General features: G+C 43.4%; 1 protein-coding gene across 3 annotated transcripts in view; it reads right to left on the reverse strand.

Annotated features, from left to right (window-relative positions):
* The window catches only part of BAIAP3 (BAI1 associated protein 3), a 317,725-nt gene that overhangs the window by 79,697 nt on the left and 221,698 nt on the right, over nucleotides 1-16,330 (reverse strand). For all 3 annotated transcript variants that reach the window (XM_068244533.1, XM_068244531.1, XM_068244534.1), the window contains 4 exons: nucleotides 14,764-14,979; nucleotides 13,989-14,057; nucleotides 5,852-5,931; nucleotides 1,664-1,772 (listed from right to left, as the gene is read on the reverse strand). In XM_068244533.1, coding sequence (XP_068100634.1) covers nucleotides 1,664-1,772; nucleotides 5,852-5,931; nucleotides 13,989-14,057; nucleotides 14,764-14,979 — 474 coding nt within the window. The remainder of the gene's footprint in view (nucleotides 1-1,663; nucleotides 1,773-5,851; nucleotides 5,932-13,988; nucleotides 14,058-14,763; nucleotides 14,980-16,330) is intronic.

Raw genomic sequence — 16,330 nt, forward strand, 5'->3', positions numbered from 1 at the left:
ACCTCTCCCCAATGTCCTACCATATTATTATTATTATGTATTTATATAGCACTGAAATCTTCTGCAGCATTTGATCTATGGGGGACATATCTGCATTTGATCTGTGGGGGACGTGTTATGTGCATTTGATCTATGGGAATCATATCTGGATTTGGTCTGTGCGTGACGTGTTATGTGCATTTCGATCTATTCGGGACATATCTGGATTTGGTCTGTGGGGGACGTGTTATGTGCATTTGATCTATGGGGGACATATCTGCATTTGATCTGTGGGGGACGACGTGTTATGTGCATTTGATCTATGGGGGACAAATCTGCATTTGGTCTGTGGGGGACGTGTTATGTGCATTTGATCTATGGGGGACTTATCTGCATTTGATCTGTGAGGGACGTGTTATGTACATTTGATCTATGGGAATCATATCTGGATTTGGTCTGTGCGTGACGTGTTATGTGCATTTTGAGCTATTCGGGACATATCTGGATTTGGTCTGTGGGGGGACGTGTTATGTGCATTTGATCTATGGGGGACATTTCTGCATTTGGTCTGTGGGGACGTGTTATGTGCATTTGATCTATGGGAATCATATCTGGATTTGGTCTGTGCGTGACGTGTTATGTGCATTTTGAGCTATTCGGGACATATCTGGATTTGGTCTGTGGGTGACGTGTTATGTGCATTTCAAACTATGGTGGACATATCTGGATTTGGTCTGTGGGTGACGTGTTATGTGCATTTGATCTATGGGGGGGGCATATCTGCATTTGATGTATGGGGGATGTGTTATCTGCATTTGATTTGTAGGTGGCCATGCTATCTGCTGATTTTATTTTAGGGAACGATGGCAGCATGAATCATATGGCACACGTTTTTTATCAAAAGGGATGCATTATAGTTGGTAATATATAATAAACATAATTGCCCCGTTTATAACTTTTTTACAAATTGCATGAAATACCGGGAGGGGGTGGGGGGCGCCACAAGCTTTCTCGCTTGGAGTGACAAAATGGCCAGGGGCACCCCTGCTAAAAGGAATAATGATTCTTGCTTTAGGTGAGTTTATACAATACATAGGTATATTATGCCGATGGTCAAATAGATGTTACATCTGTAATAGCTAGACTTGTAGAGTCTGAATGGTGTATCCAATCTGTGTGGACATTCAATACGTTCTTCATCTGTGGGTGCTAGCTGCTCCATCATTAATATTTTGTCAAGTATCTGAATAAGTTGCTGTCTAGAGAGCATGGCAGTTCTCCATTTAAAGGTCACCGGCCGATGGGATTCTCCCAAGAAAATTAAATAATACTTTTTCACATTCTTAAAGTAGACCTGTAGGGGAAAAAAGAGCCCCTGAGGGTTCTTACCTCCGGAGGGGGGAGCCTCTGGATCCTAATGAGGCTTCTCCATCTCCCTCGAACAGTCTGATCCAGCGCTGGCAGACCCGAACCCAGAGACACAAAAATATATATATTGCCTGCTCTCTGCTCGGGCTCCGGGGGAATTTTTTTACATTCCTATTCACCGGATTGGCTGTGTGAACTGAATGGCATATAACACTTCTGCTGTTCATTCCATGATTCCGCTAGTAAACTACTCTCCTTGACGACATTCCCATCTCTTTAGTGATGAGTATCCTTAAATTAGTATAGAAGAATTTACCTCGAGTGTGAAATAAAACCGTTCATAAAACTCTGCCGAAACTCCTCTGTTTGATTCAACAGCATCTGTAATAAATTTTAGCAGGAGCCACCAAAGCGCTTCAAGAACCCTGTGCAGGAGAGAAAAATCCATGATTAGATAATGCAGCCACTATATGAAAAACTAGCAGTTTGGCACCCATGGGGAACAGGCTAGTAAGGCCTCGTTCACATCACACACGCTTCCATGTGCATTTGGAAGCGCGTATGATGTGCTGAAACGCAGGAACGGCAGAAGGGCATAGACAGCCCTTCTACCGTTCACATCTACTGCGCTGCATAGCAGTACGATGCGCTAGGAAGCGCTTGCCTCCTGCTGCCTGCATTTTGCCCGGAAGCGCAGAGCTGATCCCATCACTGTCAATGGATGGGATCAGCAGCGCAGCGGCGCAGATGGGGAAGCGGGAAAAAAGGGCGCAGGCAGCTAGTGGACAAAAAGGGCGCCGCCATTCACTCTCATAATAAATAACGTTTAATGGGCGCCGAGCAGGAAAAAAGGGCGCCGGAGGTAAATAACGTTTACAAACGGGGCCCGGAGATTTTTAATGATTTATAACTGTGCTTGTGGTGATTTACGTTTATAAAATGCACCCGTGCCGAATAACGTTTTTAAAAATACTAAACATATTTCACTTATTTAACTAATTAAAACATTATTTAAAGTTTTATCCCTTACTGTTTGTAAAACATTATTATTCACAAAATAAAGCGATCAGTACGTAACGTAAATTGCACTATATTTTTTGCAGCCACAATTAGTAAAACATTATTATCCACATAATAAAGCAATCAGTAAGGGGGATGGTTAGGGTTAGGCACCACCAGGGGGGTCTTAGGTTTAGGCACCACCAGGGGGGTCTTAGGTTTAGGCACCACCAGGGGGGTCTTAGGTTTAGGCACCACCAGGGGGGTCTTAGGTTTAGGAACCACCAGGGGGGTCTTAGGGTTAGGCACCACCAGGGGGGTCTTAGGGTTAGGCACCACTAGGGGGGTCTTAGGGTTAGGCACCACCAGGGGGGGTCTTAGGTTTAGGAACCACCAGGAGGGTCTTAGGTTTAGGCACCAGCAGGGGGGTCTTAGGGTTAGGCACCACCAGGGGGGTCTTAGGGTTAGGCACCACCAGGGGGGTCTTAGGGTTAGGCACCACCTGGGGGGTCTTAGGGTTAGGCACCAACCAGGGAGGTCTTAGGGTTAGGCACCACCAGGGGGGTCTTAGGGTTAGGCACCACCAGGGGGGGTCTTAGGGTTAGGCACCACTAGGGGGTCTAAGGGTTAGGGATAGATACAGGGAGGGCTCTGTGTGAGAGTAGGCTTAGGTATCGTTTTAGTAAAATTTTAGTAATACTTACTAATCTTTTACAACAATTTTTACGAACCTAGTTATATTTATATCATCGTTATAAATAATATTTTCACATTTTATTATAAGAACAAACCATAAATGAAGGTTATTCACAATAATATACAAATATAACAATTAAACATATATTATCGTTTTTTTAATAAACGTAATTATAAGTTTCACTTTTGAAACAGGGAAGAATAACGTTTTCACAATTGCCGATTTCATAAGCATTATTTAATGATTTATAATTTTGTAAAACATTATTTGTAAACCAAATATAGCACACTATTTTTATAAACGCTATTAATGATTAATTATTAATTAGCGTTTACACCCCGCGCCCTTTTTGTCCGGGCGCCCTTTTTGTACGTACGCCGCAGATGGCATGCGATCATATGCGTTGCGTTCGGATCACACAGCCATCTGCGCTAGCTAGATGTGAACGAGGCCTAACCATGAGCCATTCTGGGTGCTATAGGAGAGCCACAAAAATATACTATAGTAATGGATAAAAGCAGAAGATATAGCTTCACAATATATTAGCACACTAGTTCTGAAGACGGCAAAACTTACACCTTATATTCATATGCTGTGAACTCATATTCTAACCTATAAAAGCAATCAAACTGCATAAGGCCCGGTTCACACTTGCGGTGGCCCTCCGGAATCGCCGTGCCGGAGCCGCACCGCCTGCAGAACGGACGGAACGGACGCACGGCATAGCAATTAAAGCCTATGCGTCCGTTCACATGGGTCCGTTCTGCAGAACCGGAGCCGGACCGGATCCGGGCCGGATCCGGACTCCGGCCTCCGTTCCAACATGCGCTATTTTTTCATCCGGCCCCTCCGGCAGCCGTATCCGGGGCGGAGCCGGACTGCACCATCCGGCCAATACAAACAAATGGGAACCGGAGGCCGCACAACACACTGGCTGAGAAATCCGGATGTTCTACCCCACTTCCTATGCGGATTTTTGCGGCGATATTGGCTGGGGACACATGGGCAAGCATTTTGGAGTGGAGCAGCACGAGCTGGAGGTGTTGGCAGGATGTTGGCAGCATGTTGGAGGTGGAGGTGAGTGCTAAACAGCAGAGGGCCTGATTCCACAGGTCCCCCTTCTGCTGACCTCCCAGACCAACATTTTTTTTTTTTTTTACGTTAACTTTGCCAAACGGATCCGGATCGCATCCTGATTACCACCTGATGCAACCTGACCGGATCCGGATCGGATCCGGATCAGAACCGTACGGTTCCGATCCGGATCCGGTCCGGATCCGGTCAGGTCATCCGGTCCGTTTGGCAAACAACCGCTAATGTGAACCGGGCCTTATACATCATATAGCTGCTTGTATATATCTGGAATAGACCCTCCAGGCATAAACCTGGGCTTATCAAATGTGTAATGTGATCTTCAGAATTTCCATGTGATCTACAGGGATGAGTGTAGAAGGGTTGTAGTATGTGGAGAACTAGCATGCATAATAAGAAGAGTGGTAAATGGGAGGTGGAAGTTTAGGTTATGCGGAGATGTGCAGGAATGTGGGGTGTAAAAGTCTAAGTTACGGAGGAGTGGAGAAATAAGGGGTGTCGAAGTGAAGGATACAGGTGAAGGTGTGAGGTATCAGATGTGAAGGTCTAGGTTACAGGAGGAGATTGTGGAGGGTTATGAAAAGTACAGGTGAAGATGTGGAAGAATATGGAAATTTAGGTTACGGTGGTATCTGCATGGAGGAGAGTGTGGCGGCAACATGGTGCAGACTGGCTCCCTTCCTTCCTGGCGCCTGGCTTATAATAATAATAATAATAATCTGAACATTTGTATAGCGCTTTTCTCCTGTCGGACTCAAAGCGCTCAAGAGCTGCAGCCACTGGGACGCGCTCAAGAGGCCACCCTGCAATGTTAGGTAGTCTTGCCTTGAACTCCTTACTGAATAGGTACTTGACCTAGCCAGGATTTGAACCCTGGTCTCCCATGTCAAAGGCAGAGCCCTTAACCAGTACTCTATCCAGCCACCACAGCAGCTGTCTGCACATGTGACCAGGGGACGGGTTCTATTAGAAGTGCAGTCAAGTGTGGGGTATAATACTGGCTTAATAGACAATGAGCCGGGGATAGGGCCTAATAGACATGCAGTCAGAGGGGTGAGGCCACAGTGCAGCTGGGATATTCACTCACCCACTCTCAGCAGATTAGTGACGGGATCACCAGCCACACGTGAAGTCCTGCTTCTTCTCTGACTACAGCGGCACCTCATGTGACCCAGCAGCATGTGACATGTCACATGAGGCACCACTGTAGCTATGAGTACAGGATGCTGGACAGGCAGATGGAGATCCCATTGAATGCTAAGAGCAGGTAAGTGAAGCGGTGCTAGGAGGGGGAGAGGGAGAGTGTGAGGAGGGGGACATTTGTGGAGGGGAGCTGCCTCTTACTGCCCCCTAATTGTCATCACCCTGAAGCTTGTGATTCACTTTGCTTTATGGAAGAACCGCCCCTGATCCTTCCCTGCATCCTCCCCCCAGCATTGGCGTGTGTCTTCAAACGTTTGGCAGACAACAGCATTAGACCTAGCATACTTTCTGCAACTTAAAGGGGCATAAATTGGAAATTGCCAGCTGGGTCCAGTGGGGCACTGCCCTTGTTTGGGTCCCCAACTCTTTAGGGCCCCATATAGCAGTAGTACTGCCTGATGGTGGCCCTGATAGGGCGGATGTAGAAGAGAGGTATGTGAAGTCGGTGTGGAGGAACTGTGCACTTCAATCTATGTACATGTGTGTGAGGTTCAGTAGATGTTTCTGTCTTACCTGTACAGGTTTTCTTTCACCAAGGTTCGATTCAGTGTACTTAATTTCTCATCAAGGTATTTCATGAGAGGACGCACAGCCTAGAACAGATGACACGCCATATGTTTGTGATTAAAATGTCAGATAAATTGCTAATGTTTGAATGGATGAACTGTTAAGTCCAAATTAATTATGATTACATTCATAATTATCCTCCTATTTGTGAGCTCTTAGTAAACATAACAGCAATCACACTGACAGCATGCTATAAATACCCCACAATGCTCAACAAAGCAAGAAGTAGATGGATGGCAGCTTATTATACCTCTCTGCCATGTGTGTGTCTCTCTACACCATCAGCCTCAGGCAATATCCCGGTATAATGCCTGTGATGTATGGCTGTGGCACAAACTGAATTATTTGCCACATTGTCTATTTGAATTTATATCACTGATATCATATTCCTATTGCAGGCTTGGGAATAAAAAATAAAAAAAAAGAGATAAAAAGCACTGGATGGTGCGCATTGGTTATTTAACAGAAGGATATTGTCAGCTCACATAAAAGGTAAGTAAACAGCTGAACCCATCAGGGTATGTGAAGTTTTCCTCATCTGATTCCAAGATAGCAAGTAACCTGCATGCATCCATAGAAGCTTCTCTCTCCTGCAGAATCCACGTAGATGAAACCCCCAGGAGATTCCCTACTGATTTCAGCTTTTCAGTATCTTTTATATCACTAGTTTACTGTTAACTGTTTGTTATCGGATACACAGTGCATACATACTATGCTACTTCTCTTCTAGCCCTTTGCAGCTCCTTCAGATCTCTGGAACATCCTTTAAAGTGGATCCGAGATAAACTTTTACTCATTGCATAATTGTGTTCCTTTCATATAGTTTATAGGGTATTCCTCAAGCCAAATACTTTTGTTTTGTTTTGTTTTAATACGCTAATCCTATACAATAAAATGCAAGTGTCCCTGCGTCATCAACTGAATGGTTGTGTGCAGGGCCGGCCTTTGACCTGAGCGACCGGTGCGATCGCTCAGGGCGCCGGCTTCCAGGGGGCGCTCGTGCCACCTGACCTGGCCGCATGTGTTTTAATAACTGCAGGGCCCCGGCTGGGTCCATCTCGCTCCGCCCCCTGGTGCGCTGCTGGGGGTGATGGGGCAAACATGCCCGTGTGGCCGCCGTGATGGAGGGGGGAGCCGCGGGGAGGGCAGCCCGACCTCTCCCTCCCTTCCTCTCCGGGCACCCTCCGTGCTCCCCCCCTCCGATCCGATGCAGACTGCTAAGGGAACAACTCATCTTCCTGGTTCCGATCGCCGGCTCCTCTCACTTGCTGCTGGTCGCCTCTTCTACATAGCCGCTGATGCACAATAAACTTCCTGCTTAACAGGAAGTTTATTGTGCATCAGCGGCTATGTAGAAGCCGCTGATTCTGAAGCCCTGAAGAGGAAAAGCTTTGAGCTGTATCTCTGCCTCTCTGTAATCAATCTCCACGGATCTCCGCCTCCTCCCCGCCCCTCTCAGTGAAAGAAGACAGAGGGGAGGGGAGAGGCGGCGATCAGCAGAGATTGACTGTGGAGGAGGCAGAGCTACAGCTACAGCACCTCTACAAGGAAGTAAAGCCCTGGAGCTTTGCAGGGCGTTTGCTCTGTAATAGATCATTCATCTGCTGCAGGAATGCGGGCGATTCTGCTTGGGCAATCATGCTGAAGAGGATTATATAACAAAAGCAGGTAAAAAAATGAGACTTCAGAGTCTCTTTAAGTTTCCCTTTAAAGAGACTCTGAAGCGAGTCTAAATTAACTTTTTTAACAGGCAGTCATGTTAAGTAGTATAACCCCTGCTAAAACGCCGCTATCCCACGGCAAAACGAGGGCTCTTTACCCCCCAAATTCCCTCTGTAAGCTTGGGGGAGCGCTTCCTGAAGAAGCAGGGCTAAGCCCTGTAGCTCTGCCTCTCAGCGCGTCAATCCTAGCTGATCGCCGCCTCTCCCCGCCCCTCACAATCTGCCTTCAAAGAGAGGGGCGGGGAGAGGCGGAGATCCACGTGGCGATTGATGCACATGGAGGCAGAGCTGCAGAGCTGTGGATTTTGCAGGGTTGATTTGGGGGGTAAAGACCCCTCGTTTTGCCGTGGGATAGCGGCGTTTTAGCAGTGGTTATACTGATTAACATGACTGCATGTTAAAAAAGTAAACTTATACTCGTTTCAAAGTCTTTTTAAATGGCGCCTCCACCCATTTGTTTCTCATAACTGCCTGGTACAACTCAGACTTGGTTTATTTTCGTGAAAAGACTGCAACCCAAGTTCAGATTCACCTGGTTCTCCACTTTTCTCCAATGTTTATCAGCCTAGCAAATTAGCCTTTTTAAATTAATCTGGCCAAACGCTACATGTCTTGTAGCAGATTATGGAAATTATCAATATTTCGCTGGTATTGGTATTTTTTTTTCTCTACCATCTTCCGCTAAATCTAATATTGATTGTACCACCAATGGTTAGCCTTGTATTGTTTAATGCAGTACAAAATACCGCAGCAGCAATTCACACACTGAGAATTGATCGAGAGAGACTCAATTTTAAATACATTTTCCTTAGAGTCAATATTTTTAAACGTTAATTTTATTTTGAGTCTCCTTCCAACAAAAAAGGTGTAATTTTCAAAACATTCATAATAACTGTTCTGTTGGTGAAAGGAAAATTCTTCAATGGAAAATTATTTATAGTTCCTTTAATAACAAGTTGTAGTTTTGGCAAGTTGCCAGCTGGACCATAAATCAACAAAAGACTGAACAGAGAACACAAGGTAAATAATTCCTGCAAAGGGAAATAAACTGTAGAGTCTGTATGGGGCTGACATAACATTACTGTATAACCAATGTCCTCACACCTAGGCTTCAAGAGAGCAATAGGTGGTGTTCATTTCAGACAAATTGGTTCTATGTAAGTGTCTGTTGTATTCTTGATTGGATTTATGCTTTACGAGTTAAACGTGAGAGTTGGGCTCAATCAAGGGATTTTTCAGACTCTTTAAGAAATTGGTTCCCAGTGAGCTAAATTATTGATTATCAAGCCCCACGCACCAAAGTTTCTCTCATTTCAGGTTATATTGCACCATTGATTTTAGTAGGCAGTAGTGGAGCTATCTTGTTCCCCCAACTGGCTGATATCAATTGTCTTGCAGCACATAGAATATGAGGGACTGTTTAAGAGACTTGATTGAGACCTACTTGAAAAATGACCAGTTGGAGGAAATACAATTTTCCTTATGTGTTAGGCTAATGCAAGTACTTTCATATAAGGCATCCCAGCTGTATTACTACTTTGTTAGTAAGGAACGACTGTAGGTCCATGCTCCAGAAATGGTTTATTTGAAAAGATTGGGAGTCTACCTCATCAGCAAAGTTATACCCTAGAATTATCCCTCCTGTGAAGGGAAGTGATGTTTGAAGGAAAGCAGGAAGGTGTCAGAGGAGCAAAGGAGGAGACGTTTTCTTGGTGGAAAGGAAGTGTCTAATTTGAAGATACTGAACCTGCAACGTTCTGAATTTCTGATGTTAAACCTGTGTTATCATCTACAAAGGAAAATGAAATTATATTGTAATCTCATAGTAGTATAGTATCATATTTTGTAGCAACACATTAGGTGAAGCGCCGAGGCATGAAATAAGCGTACATATGGTACATATGGTAATTTGGGCGCAGGGTGACCTGAAGGATGGCTCGACCTGCTGCCACTGAAATTCCCAGCGGCATAAAAAACTATTCCCCAAGGAGCCATAGCAACTTGGAACGAAACGTAATTCAGGGTCTGGCAGTTGCAGGAACCTCAAATTACACTTGCGCCAGGTGCGCAATTTAGCATTACTGGCACCAGGCAGCCAGTGCTGAGTGCCAAAACCACCTGTTTCGAGATATAATCCATCTAGAAAAAATGACAGTGTTTGTAAATTAAACCAGAGACCTCCCTAATTAAAGATTTGATACTTACCCAGGGCTTCCTCCCGCCCCATAAACACGTGCAAGTCCCTCGCCGTCCTCCCGCGGTCTGCCATTCAGCCCAGAAGACTCAGACTGCACCCGACTGGGCCTATTACCGGGGCTGATCGCGGCTAAATAGCAGACTGCTGGAGGACGGCATGGGACTCACACTTATGGGGCGGGAGGAAGCCCCGAGTAAGTGTCAAATCTTTAATTGGCGAAGTCTCTTTTACACTTTAATGGAATTTTACAATTGTAGAATCACTCAGTGGGAGGGAAATGTCTTCAAAATTTTACAAGATAAAATTGTATAAGGGTGAACAGGAAATGAATGCCTAAAGAAACTGTTGAAATTTTAGGGAGTGGATATTCCATCACAGTTTTCTCAGTTTCTCCCCCTGTTTGTTCACTAAGATTAACAGACATACAAAATACACATATGGTAGTATGGCTAAATGCAGGGAGGACAAAAACAGCATTTTTTTTTTTGTAAGGTCAATTTGGCACTGGTCTACTCTGTGTTTTTTCCCCAACCCAAATATTTTGCAATCAATTTTCACATTTCTGTAAAGAATTCTATTAGGAACAGTGCTAAAAATATAAAATAATTTAGGTATTTTAGGTAACATTTCCATTTTAAAAGCAGCTTGTTGCCCTACTAATGAAAGTTCAGAACTTGCCGAGGCTGCCAGCTCCTGAGACAGATTTTTTAAAAAGGGGCCATATTTTAGCTTATAAAGGTCAAGGAGGATTAGCCGGGATGTTTATCCCTAGGTATGAAATTGATGTCTTTGCTCAAGGGAAAGAAAAATTACTGAGAGATTAAATCCTGACGCTCATTTGTGATATTAAAGCTGAACATTTGGGATTTATTTTCATTAATTTAATAATAAGAGGCCTTTGAAAATGTATTTAAGGTGCCTACTATATACGCAAATGAAGAAATAGGATCAGTGATACTTAAAATACTATTGGCAGCAAAATGGCCTAGTTCAGTGATGGCTAACCTTGGCACTCCAGCTGTGGTGGAACTACAAGTCCCATGAGGCATTGCAATACTCTGACAGCTCTAAGCATAACTCGGGGAGGCAGAGGCATGATGGGATTTGTAGTTTTGTCACAGCTGGAGTGCCAAGGTTAGCCATCACGGGCCTAGTTTATGAGGTTTATTGTAATTTCTGCTCCTTTGACGAGTGGGTTAGCCCTAAAGCTTGGTACACACATCCAGGGCCGAGGCGGAGGTTGGGTAGGCACCAGCCTCTGGGCGCACATCCCTAAGGGAGAGGTGAGAAGGACTTTTACAGAGTTCCATTTGCAACTCTGCATATTGGGGTCTGGCTAATACTGGGGTTACATATGGCTATCTATCCTGGGAAGGGGGCTGCCTAATGCTGGGGTTACATCTGGCAATCCATCCTGGGGAAGGGGCTGCCTAATACTGGTGGCACAGTTGGCTATCTATAGTGGGGGGGGGGGGCTACCCAATACTGGTGGCACATCAGCCTACCTGTACTGGGGGGGGGGGGCTTCCTAATACTGGGGGCACATCTAGCTACTTTTGCTACCTACGCGGGGGTGGGGGGGCACTTCAGGGGGAGGTGTGGCACACTTTGGAAAACTTGTGTGTATGCACATGTGTGTATGCACCCCAACAGCTTGAACAAATACATCCAATATTAATATAGAGATCAGAGGAGAAAAGGGGTAACGTTAGCAAGTTAGATTTGTGACTGAGAAATTTCTGGAAAGACCCGGAAACCGATACATTTGCAGAGGTACTGGTATACAGGGCCATAATGACCTTGCAGATTAGACCGGTAACTCAATAGAAGGAGCAACACTGAAACTGTTGTATGCATGTTGTTTTAGTTTGGCTACGTACAATTTCAGTAGAGTCCCAGTTGTCTGAAACTCAACTAACCAGCAGTCTCAACCAGCAAGCACAAATCACCAGCAGTACTCACAGTGGTGAAGGCCAACTTCTTCGGCTGTTTGACAACTCTGCTGTGCTTAGACTGGCTACCACGGATCCTCCAAGATTTATATACTTTCCATTACTGTATTTTAACATTTAATATAGAGTTAATGGTATGCATATTGTGTGGGGTATAGTTCTGTATTAACTAAGCCAATTTTTTAAAGCGGAATATAACCCTGCATTTCAACTTTGCTCTAAAATATTATTTACAGCATATTATATGCAAAAAGCATTTTTTTTTTACTAGACCAGCATTGGAAGGGTTAAACACAGAGGTTTAAAGTTCAGTGGAGAGATATGCAGAAGTTCAGATTGTTACATTCTATCTAGTTATATGTATCTATTGATAAATGTTACACACTCTTTGGCTGTCCTCCAGCTCCTTCTCAGTCAGAGACAGTGAGTCACATTCAACACTTAGATACATTTATGTAAACAAAATGTATCTATTTCAACTTCGGATGTGTCTGCAGAAATCTCCAGGAACTTTAAAGCTCTGTGTAACCCTTCCAATGCTGGTCTAGTAAAAAAAAATGCTGGTTGCATATAATATACTGTAAATAATGTTTTAGAGCAAAGTTGAAATGCAGGGTTATATTCCACTTTAACATAGAGTCTCAAGCAGCCAGAAACCACACTTATTCAGCATCCACCTATCCCCGGTGCCAGTTAACTGAGACTCTACTGTAATAGATATATACACACTACATACCACTAGTTCTAAATGTGTGTCTGGCTCTTAGGGCACAAAAGGGATGATTTGCATATTTAGCAGTGATGCATCATGGGAGACCTTTCTTGCTCACATAAAGCAGAATGATTGCAAAGACTTTCTGCTTTAAAGTGTAACTGTCGGGCATAAAATCAAAAATCAATTCTTTATTTTTATCTGGTAAAGAAGTAGTAAGGATGCTAGGCTAGGGAGAGTGCGGAATTTTTATCACTTCGGCCGCAAGGTCGGGGCCAGCTTGCTGGCACCGGGGACTTCGGTCCCCTGGGGACTTCGGTTCCCACCTGGCTCCCTCTCGGGGGAGCCACGGACTATGTGGATGGCCACGTGGCCCAGGCCCTGTGGGCAACCACAGGGAAGTCCAGGGTCCTCCAGCCCTTCGGGTGTTGGAGGATGCCGCCAGTGTCCTCCAACCCTCGGGTTGGAGGATGCTTAGTACCCCCTGCGCCGATGGCAAAGGGAGATAAGTTCCCTTCGGGGAACACCGGAAGGGCCCTGCTGTATTGTGGGGCCTGTGGCTACTCATGCACGTTTTGTGGGGGTGCTTTAGTACACTCACGCTTTTTCCGTACATGGGGCTAATAGCCTTGCTTACCCGGGACTCCTGTTGCATGCAACAGGAGCCAAGAAAGCTAAAAAAAAAAAAAAAAAAAAAAAAAAAAAAGTAGTAAGGATGCTAACCAGGTAATCCAAAAGTCAAAATCACTGTTACTTTTCTTGTTGATAAATGATCATTCCCCAGTTACCTGACTCTTATTTGGTACACACAAAATGTGGTACGCAAAAGAGGAAGTTGCAAGGCATGCTGGGTTGTCCTCTTTTGCTTCTCTACTTCCCCCTCAGACTTAGCTATTGCAGCCTGATTGACTGAAGCCTCTTTTCCTCTTGTTTTCCCCTCCCACACCTCTGTTGCTCTCTGATTGGCCAATATTTCTCATGCTGAGACAATGCACTTTCTTTAGTGAAGGGCTGGCAAATCAGGAAGAGAAGATTAAGGGAGGAAGTTACATCAGGATTGGCTTAAAAATAGCCACAGTTAAGATGGGAAATGCTAAGAAGCATTTTCTCTTTTTTTTACTGTAGAAAAATCACTAAAATAAAAAAGTGCAATACATATGTTATGTAAGTAGAGCAAATATTTATCTACTTATATATGTGTTCTTTTTCTGAGATAGTATGGCTGACAGCTCCTCTTTGCGAAGATAAATGTATACTAAGCATAGCTTTTTCAGAAATAGGTAACTTGGAACCTCTTATACTATCCCAGTGGTTTCGGGTCACCATGTCCTCTTTGGGTATTCAGTAGGAAAAAATCTGTAAATCATTATACATAATTAGGTTGTAGATATATAGAATGTATATGAGCCAAGGAGTCAAGAAAACGCCGTAAGCACAGACTTTCATAAAGGTGTAATGATGTTCTGAAATGCTGTTTGGGATTATTAGCATACATACATACCTCTTCATTCTGTATAGAGTCTGGAGACAAACTGATGTGTTGTATGTACTTCCTGATATCACCAATCATCTGTAGAGAGAGAACAGATATGTACATATCTGATATGGAAAACATTTATTAATAGAAATATCTAAAAAGCAATGACCATAATATCTTGTCATAGCACAGCCGTTTGTCGCAAGCAATACTAAACTTGGCCAAACAATCTAGCATTAGAGATGGCCAGAACGGTTCTCCGGCGAACGGTTCCTGGCGAACTTCCGGGGGTTCGCGATCGCAGAGAACCGCAAACCTTACCGGAAGTTCGGTTCGCTCCCGTAGTGCACCATTAGGGTCAACTTTGACCCTCTACATCACAGTCAGCAGGCACATTGTAGCCAATCAGGCTACACTCCCTCCTGGAGCAACTCCCCCCCCCCCCTTATAAAAGGCAGGCATCGCCAGCCATTTTACTCACTCGTGTGCCTGCAGTAAATAGAGAAGAGACAGCTGCTGCTGCAGACTCTCATAGGGAAAGATTATTTAGGCTCTTGTAGGCTTCTTAGCTTCCATCACTATATATAAGCTGTGTTTTTTAGATTTTGCAAGGAACCAAGTCCAACGAAGGCTTTTTATAAGCCGAAAGCTCACTGTTTATTCATCTTTAAGTTAGCCAATAAATGGTATCATCCTGATTCAAATCTCCTTGCTTTTACTTAAGGCTAACATGGTACAACACTCTATTGCTTCTACTATGTGAAGATGCAGACAATTATGCACTTCACAACCAGCATACCTTTTCTGTTAGGTGGGAGATCATGTTCTTCAGCTCTCTCTGCATGTCCATGTCAATATTCTGTAGCTGGGTGTTAAGAGCTTTTTGCACCTGCTGCTTGTCATCTGATTCGCTCGGCTCTTCCTCTGTTGTCTCCAGAGACTTCCAGTCTAGGTCTCTCAGTGCTGTGCCCATGAACTTGCGCACATATTCCACATTGTTCAGGATAATGCACAGCTGTCCAAATACAGATGAGCAAGTTAACAACAAAACTAAATAACAAGCGTTTACTAATGCTATGATGTACAAAAACAATATGGAAGCTACATGTCACAAATTAAAGGACAACTAACGCGAGAGAGATATGGAGGCTGCCATATTTCTTTCCTTTTAAGCAATACCAGTTGCCTGGCTGTCCTACTGAACCTTTGCCTCTAATACTTTTAGCCATAGGAATTTTTCCATTTTAAGGCTAATTGGCCCAGGCCTTGTAAGGTTTTTCGCCTTCCTCTGGATCAACTGGAATATGATATGTGCAGTTTCAGGATGGAGTTTTATTTATTTATTTTCAATTTATTATTATTTTATTTAGTTATTTATTTTATTTTAATTAATTTTTTTCTGGTTGGACTTGAGGAACAAATGCCTTTTTTTTCAACCAAACTAGACTTTACTGAACATTTTGTGAAATGTCAATTCACTAACGCTGTTACTTTATGGGAAACTGAAATTACCGACCAGTGAGGTAAATTACCGACTAGTGAAGTAAATAATTCATAAATGTAAATTCACAAAGATTTTCACATGCGGTAAAACCAAGTGAGATGTTTGGCATAATACGTTTAACAATCCTCATACTGAATCATGAATAAGTCACATTTAATGATCATTGAACACAGGAGTAGACTAATAACATCACAAGAGATACAAAATTCTTGGCGATCAATAGGTGTCTAAAATCCAATTCTCTGTGTTGCACTTGTTCAAATAAATTTTCAACACTCCTTAATAATAATTTCAGTTATATCCCTCATACTTTTGATTTCTAAAATGAAGTAGAATAAAATAAAATAAAATCAATTTTAATAGTCAACATAAACATAACAATAACAATCGCTGGTCACAGTCATTCACAAAGTAATAGAAGGGAGGAAAGAGAGCAGAGAAAGTTAAAAACTAATTAGACTATTCAGGAAAATAAGAAAGTTAATAATAAAAACATATTTCCAAATGTAACATTATTATTACCGTATGTAGTAATGAAAAATGTTTAATAAGATACTTATGGTTGTGAGCTGATACAAATTTTATGTTAGTTTTATGCTAAATTGTGTAAATTGATATCGACAGAATTCACATAGATTATGACAGAATTCATGGCGCTGGTCTAGTGTGAGGTGGCTGGGTGAGTTAGGGAAGAAGGGGTGGGCACAATTTACAATTTATGGTTTGAGTCTCTCTCCATGAACAGCTGAACTTCAAGCCAATAAAACATTGTCCCAAGGTAAATGTAAATGGATCTATCTGTAGGTGCTATAAGCCAATTCACATTTACCTTGAGACGCTGTTCCATTGACCTAAAGAAGCG

This window comes from Hyperolius riggenbachi, chromosome 7, assembly GCF_040937935.1.
Source record: "Hyperolius riggenbachi isolate aHypRig1 chromosome 7, aHypRig1.pri, whole genome shotgun sequence".
Taxonomy (NCBI): domain Eukaryota; kingdom Metazoa; phylum Chordata; class Amphibia; order Anura; family Hyperoliidae; genus Hyperolius; species Hyperolius riggenbachi.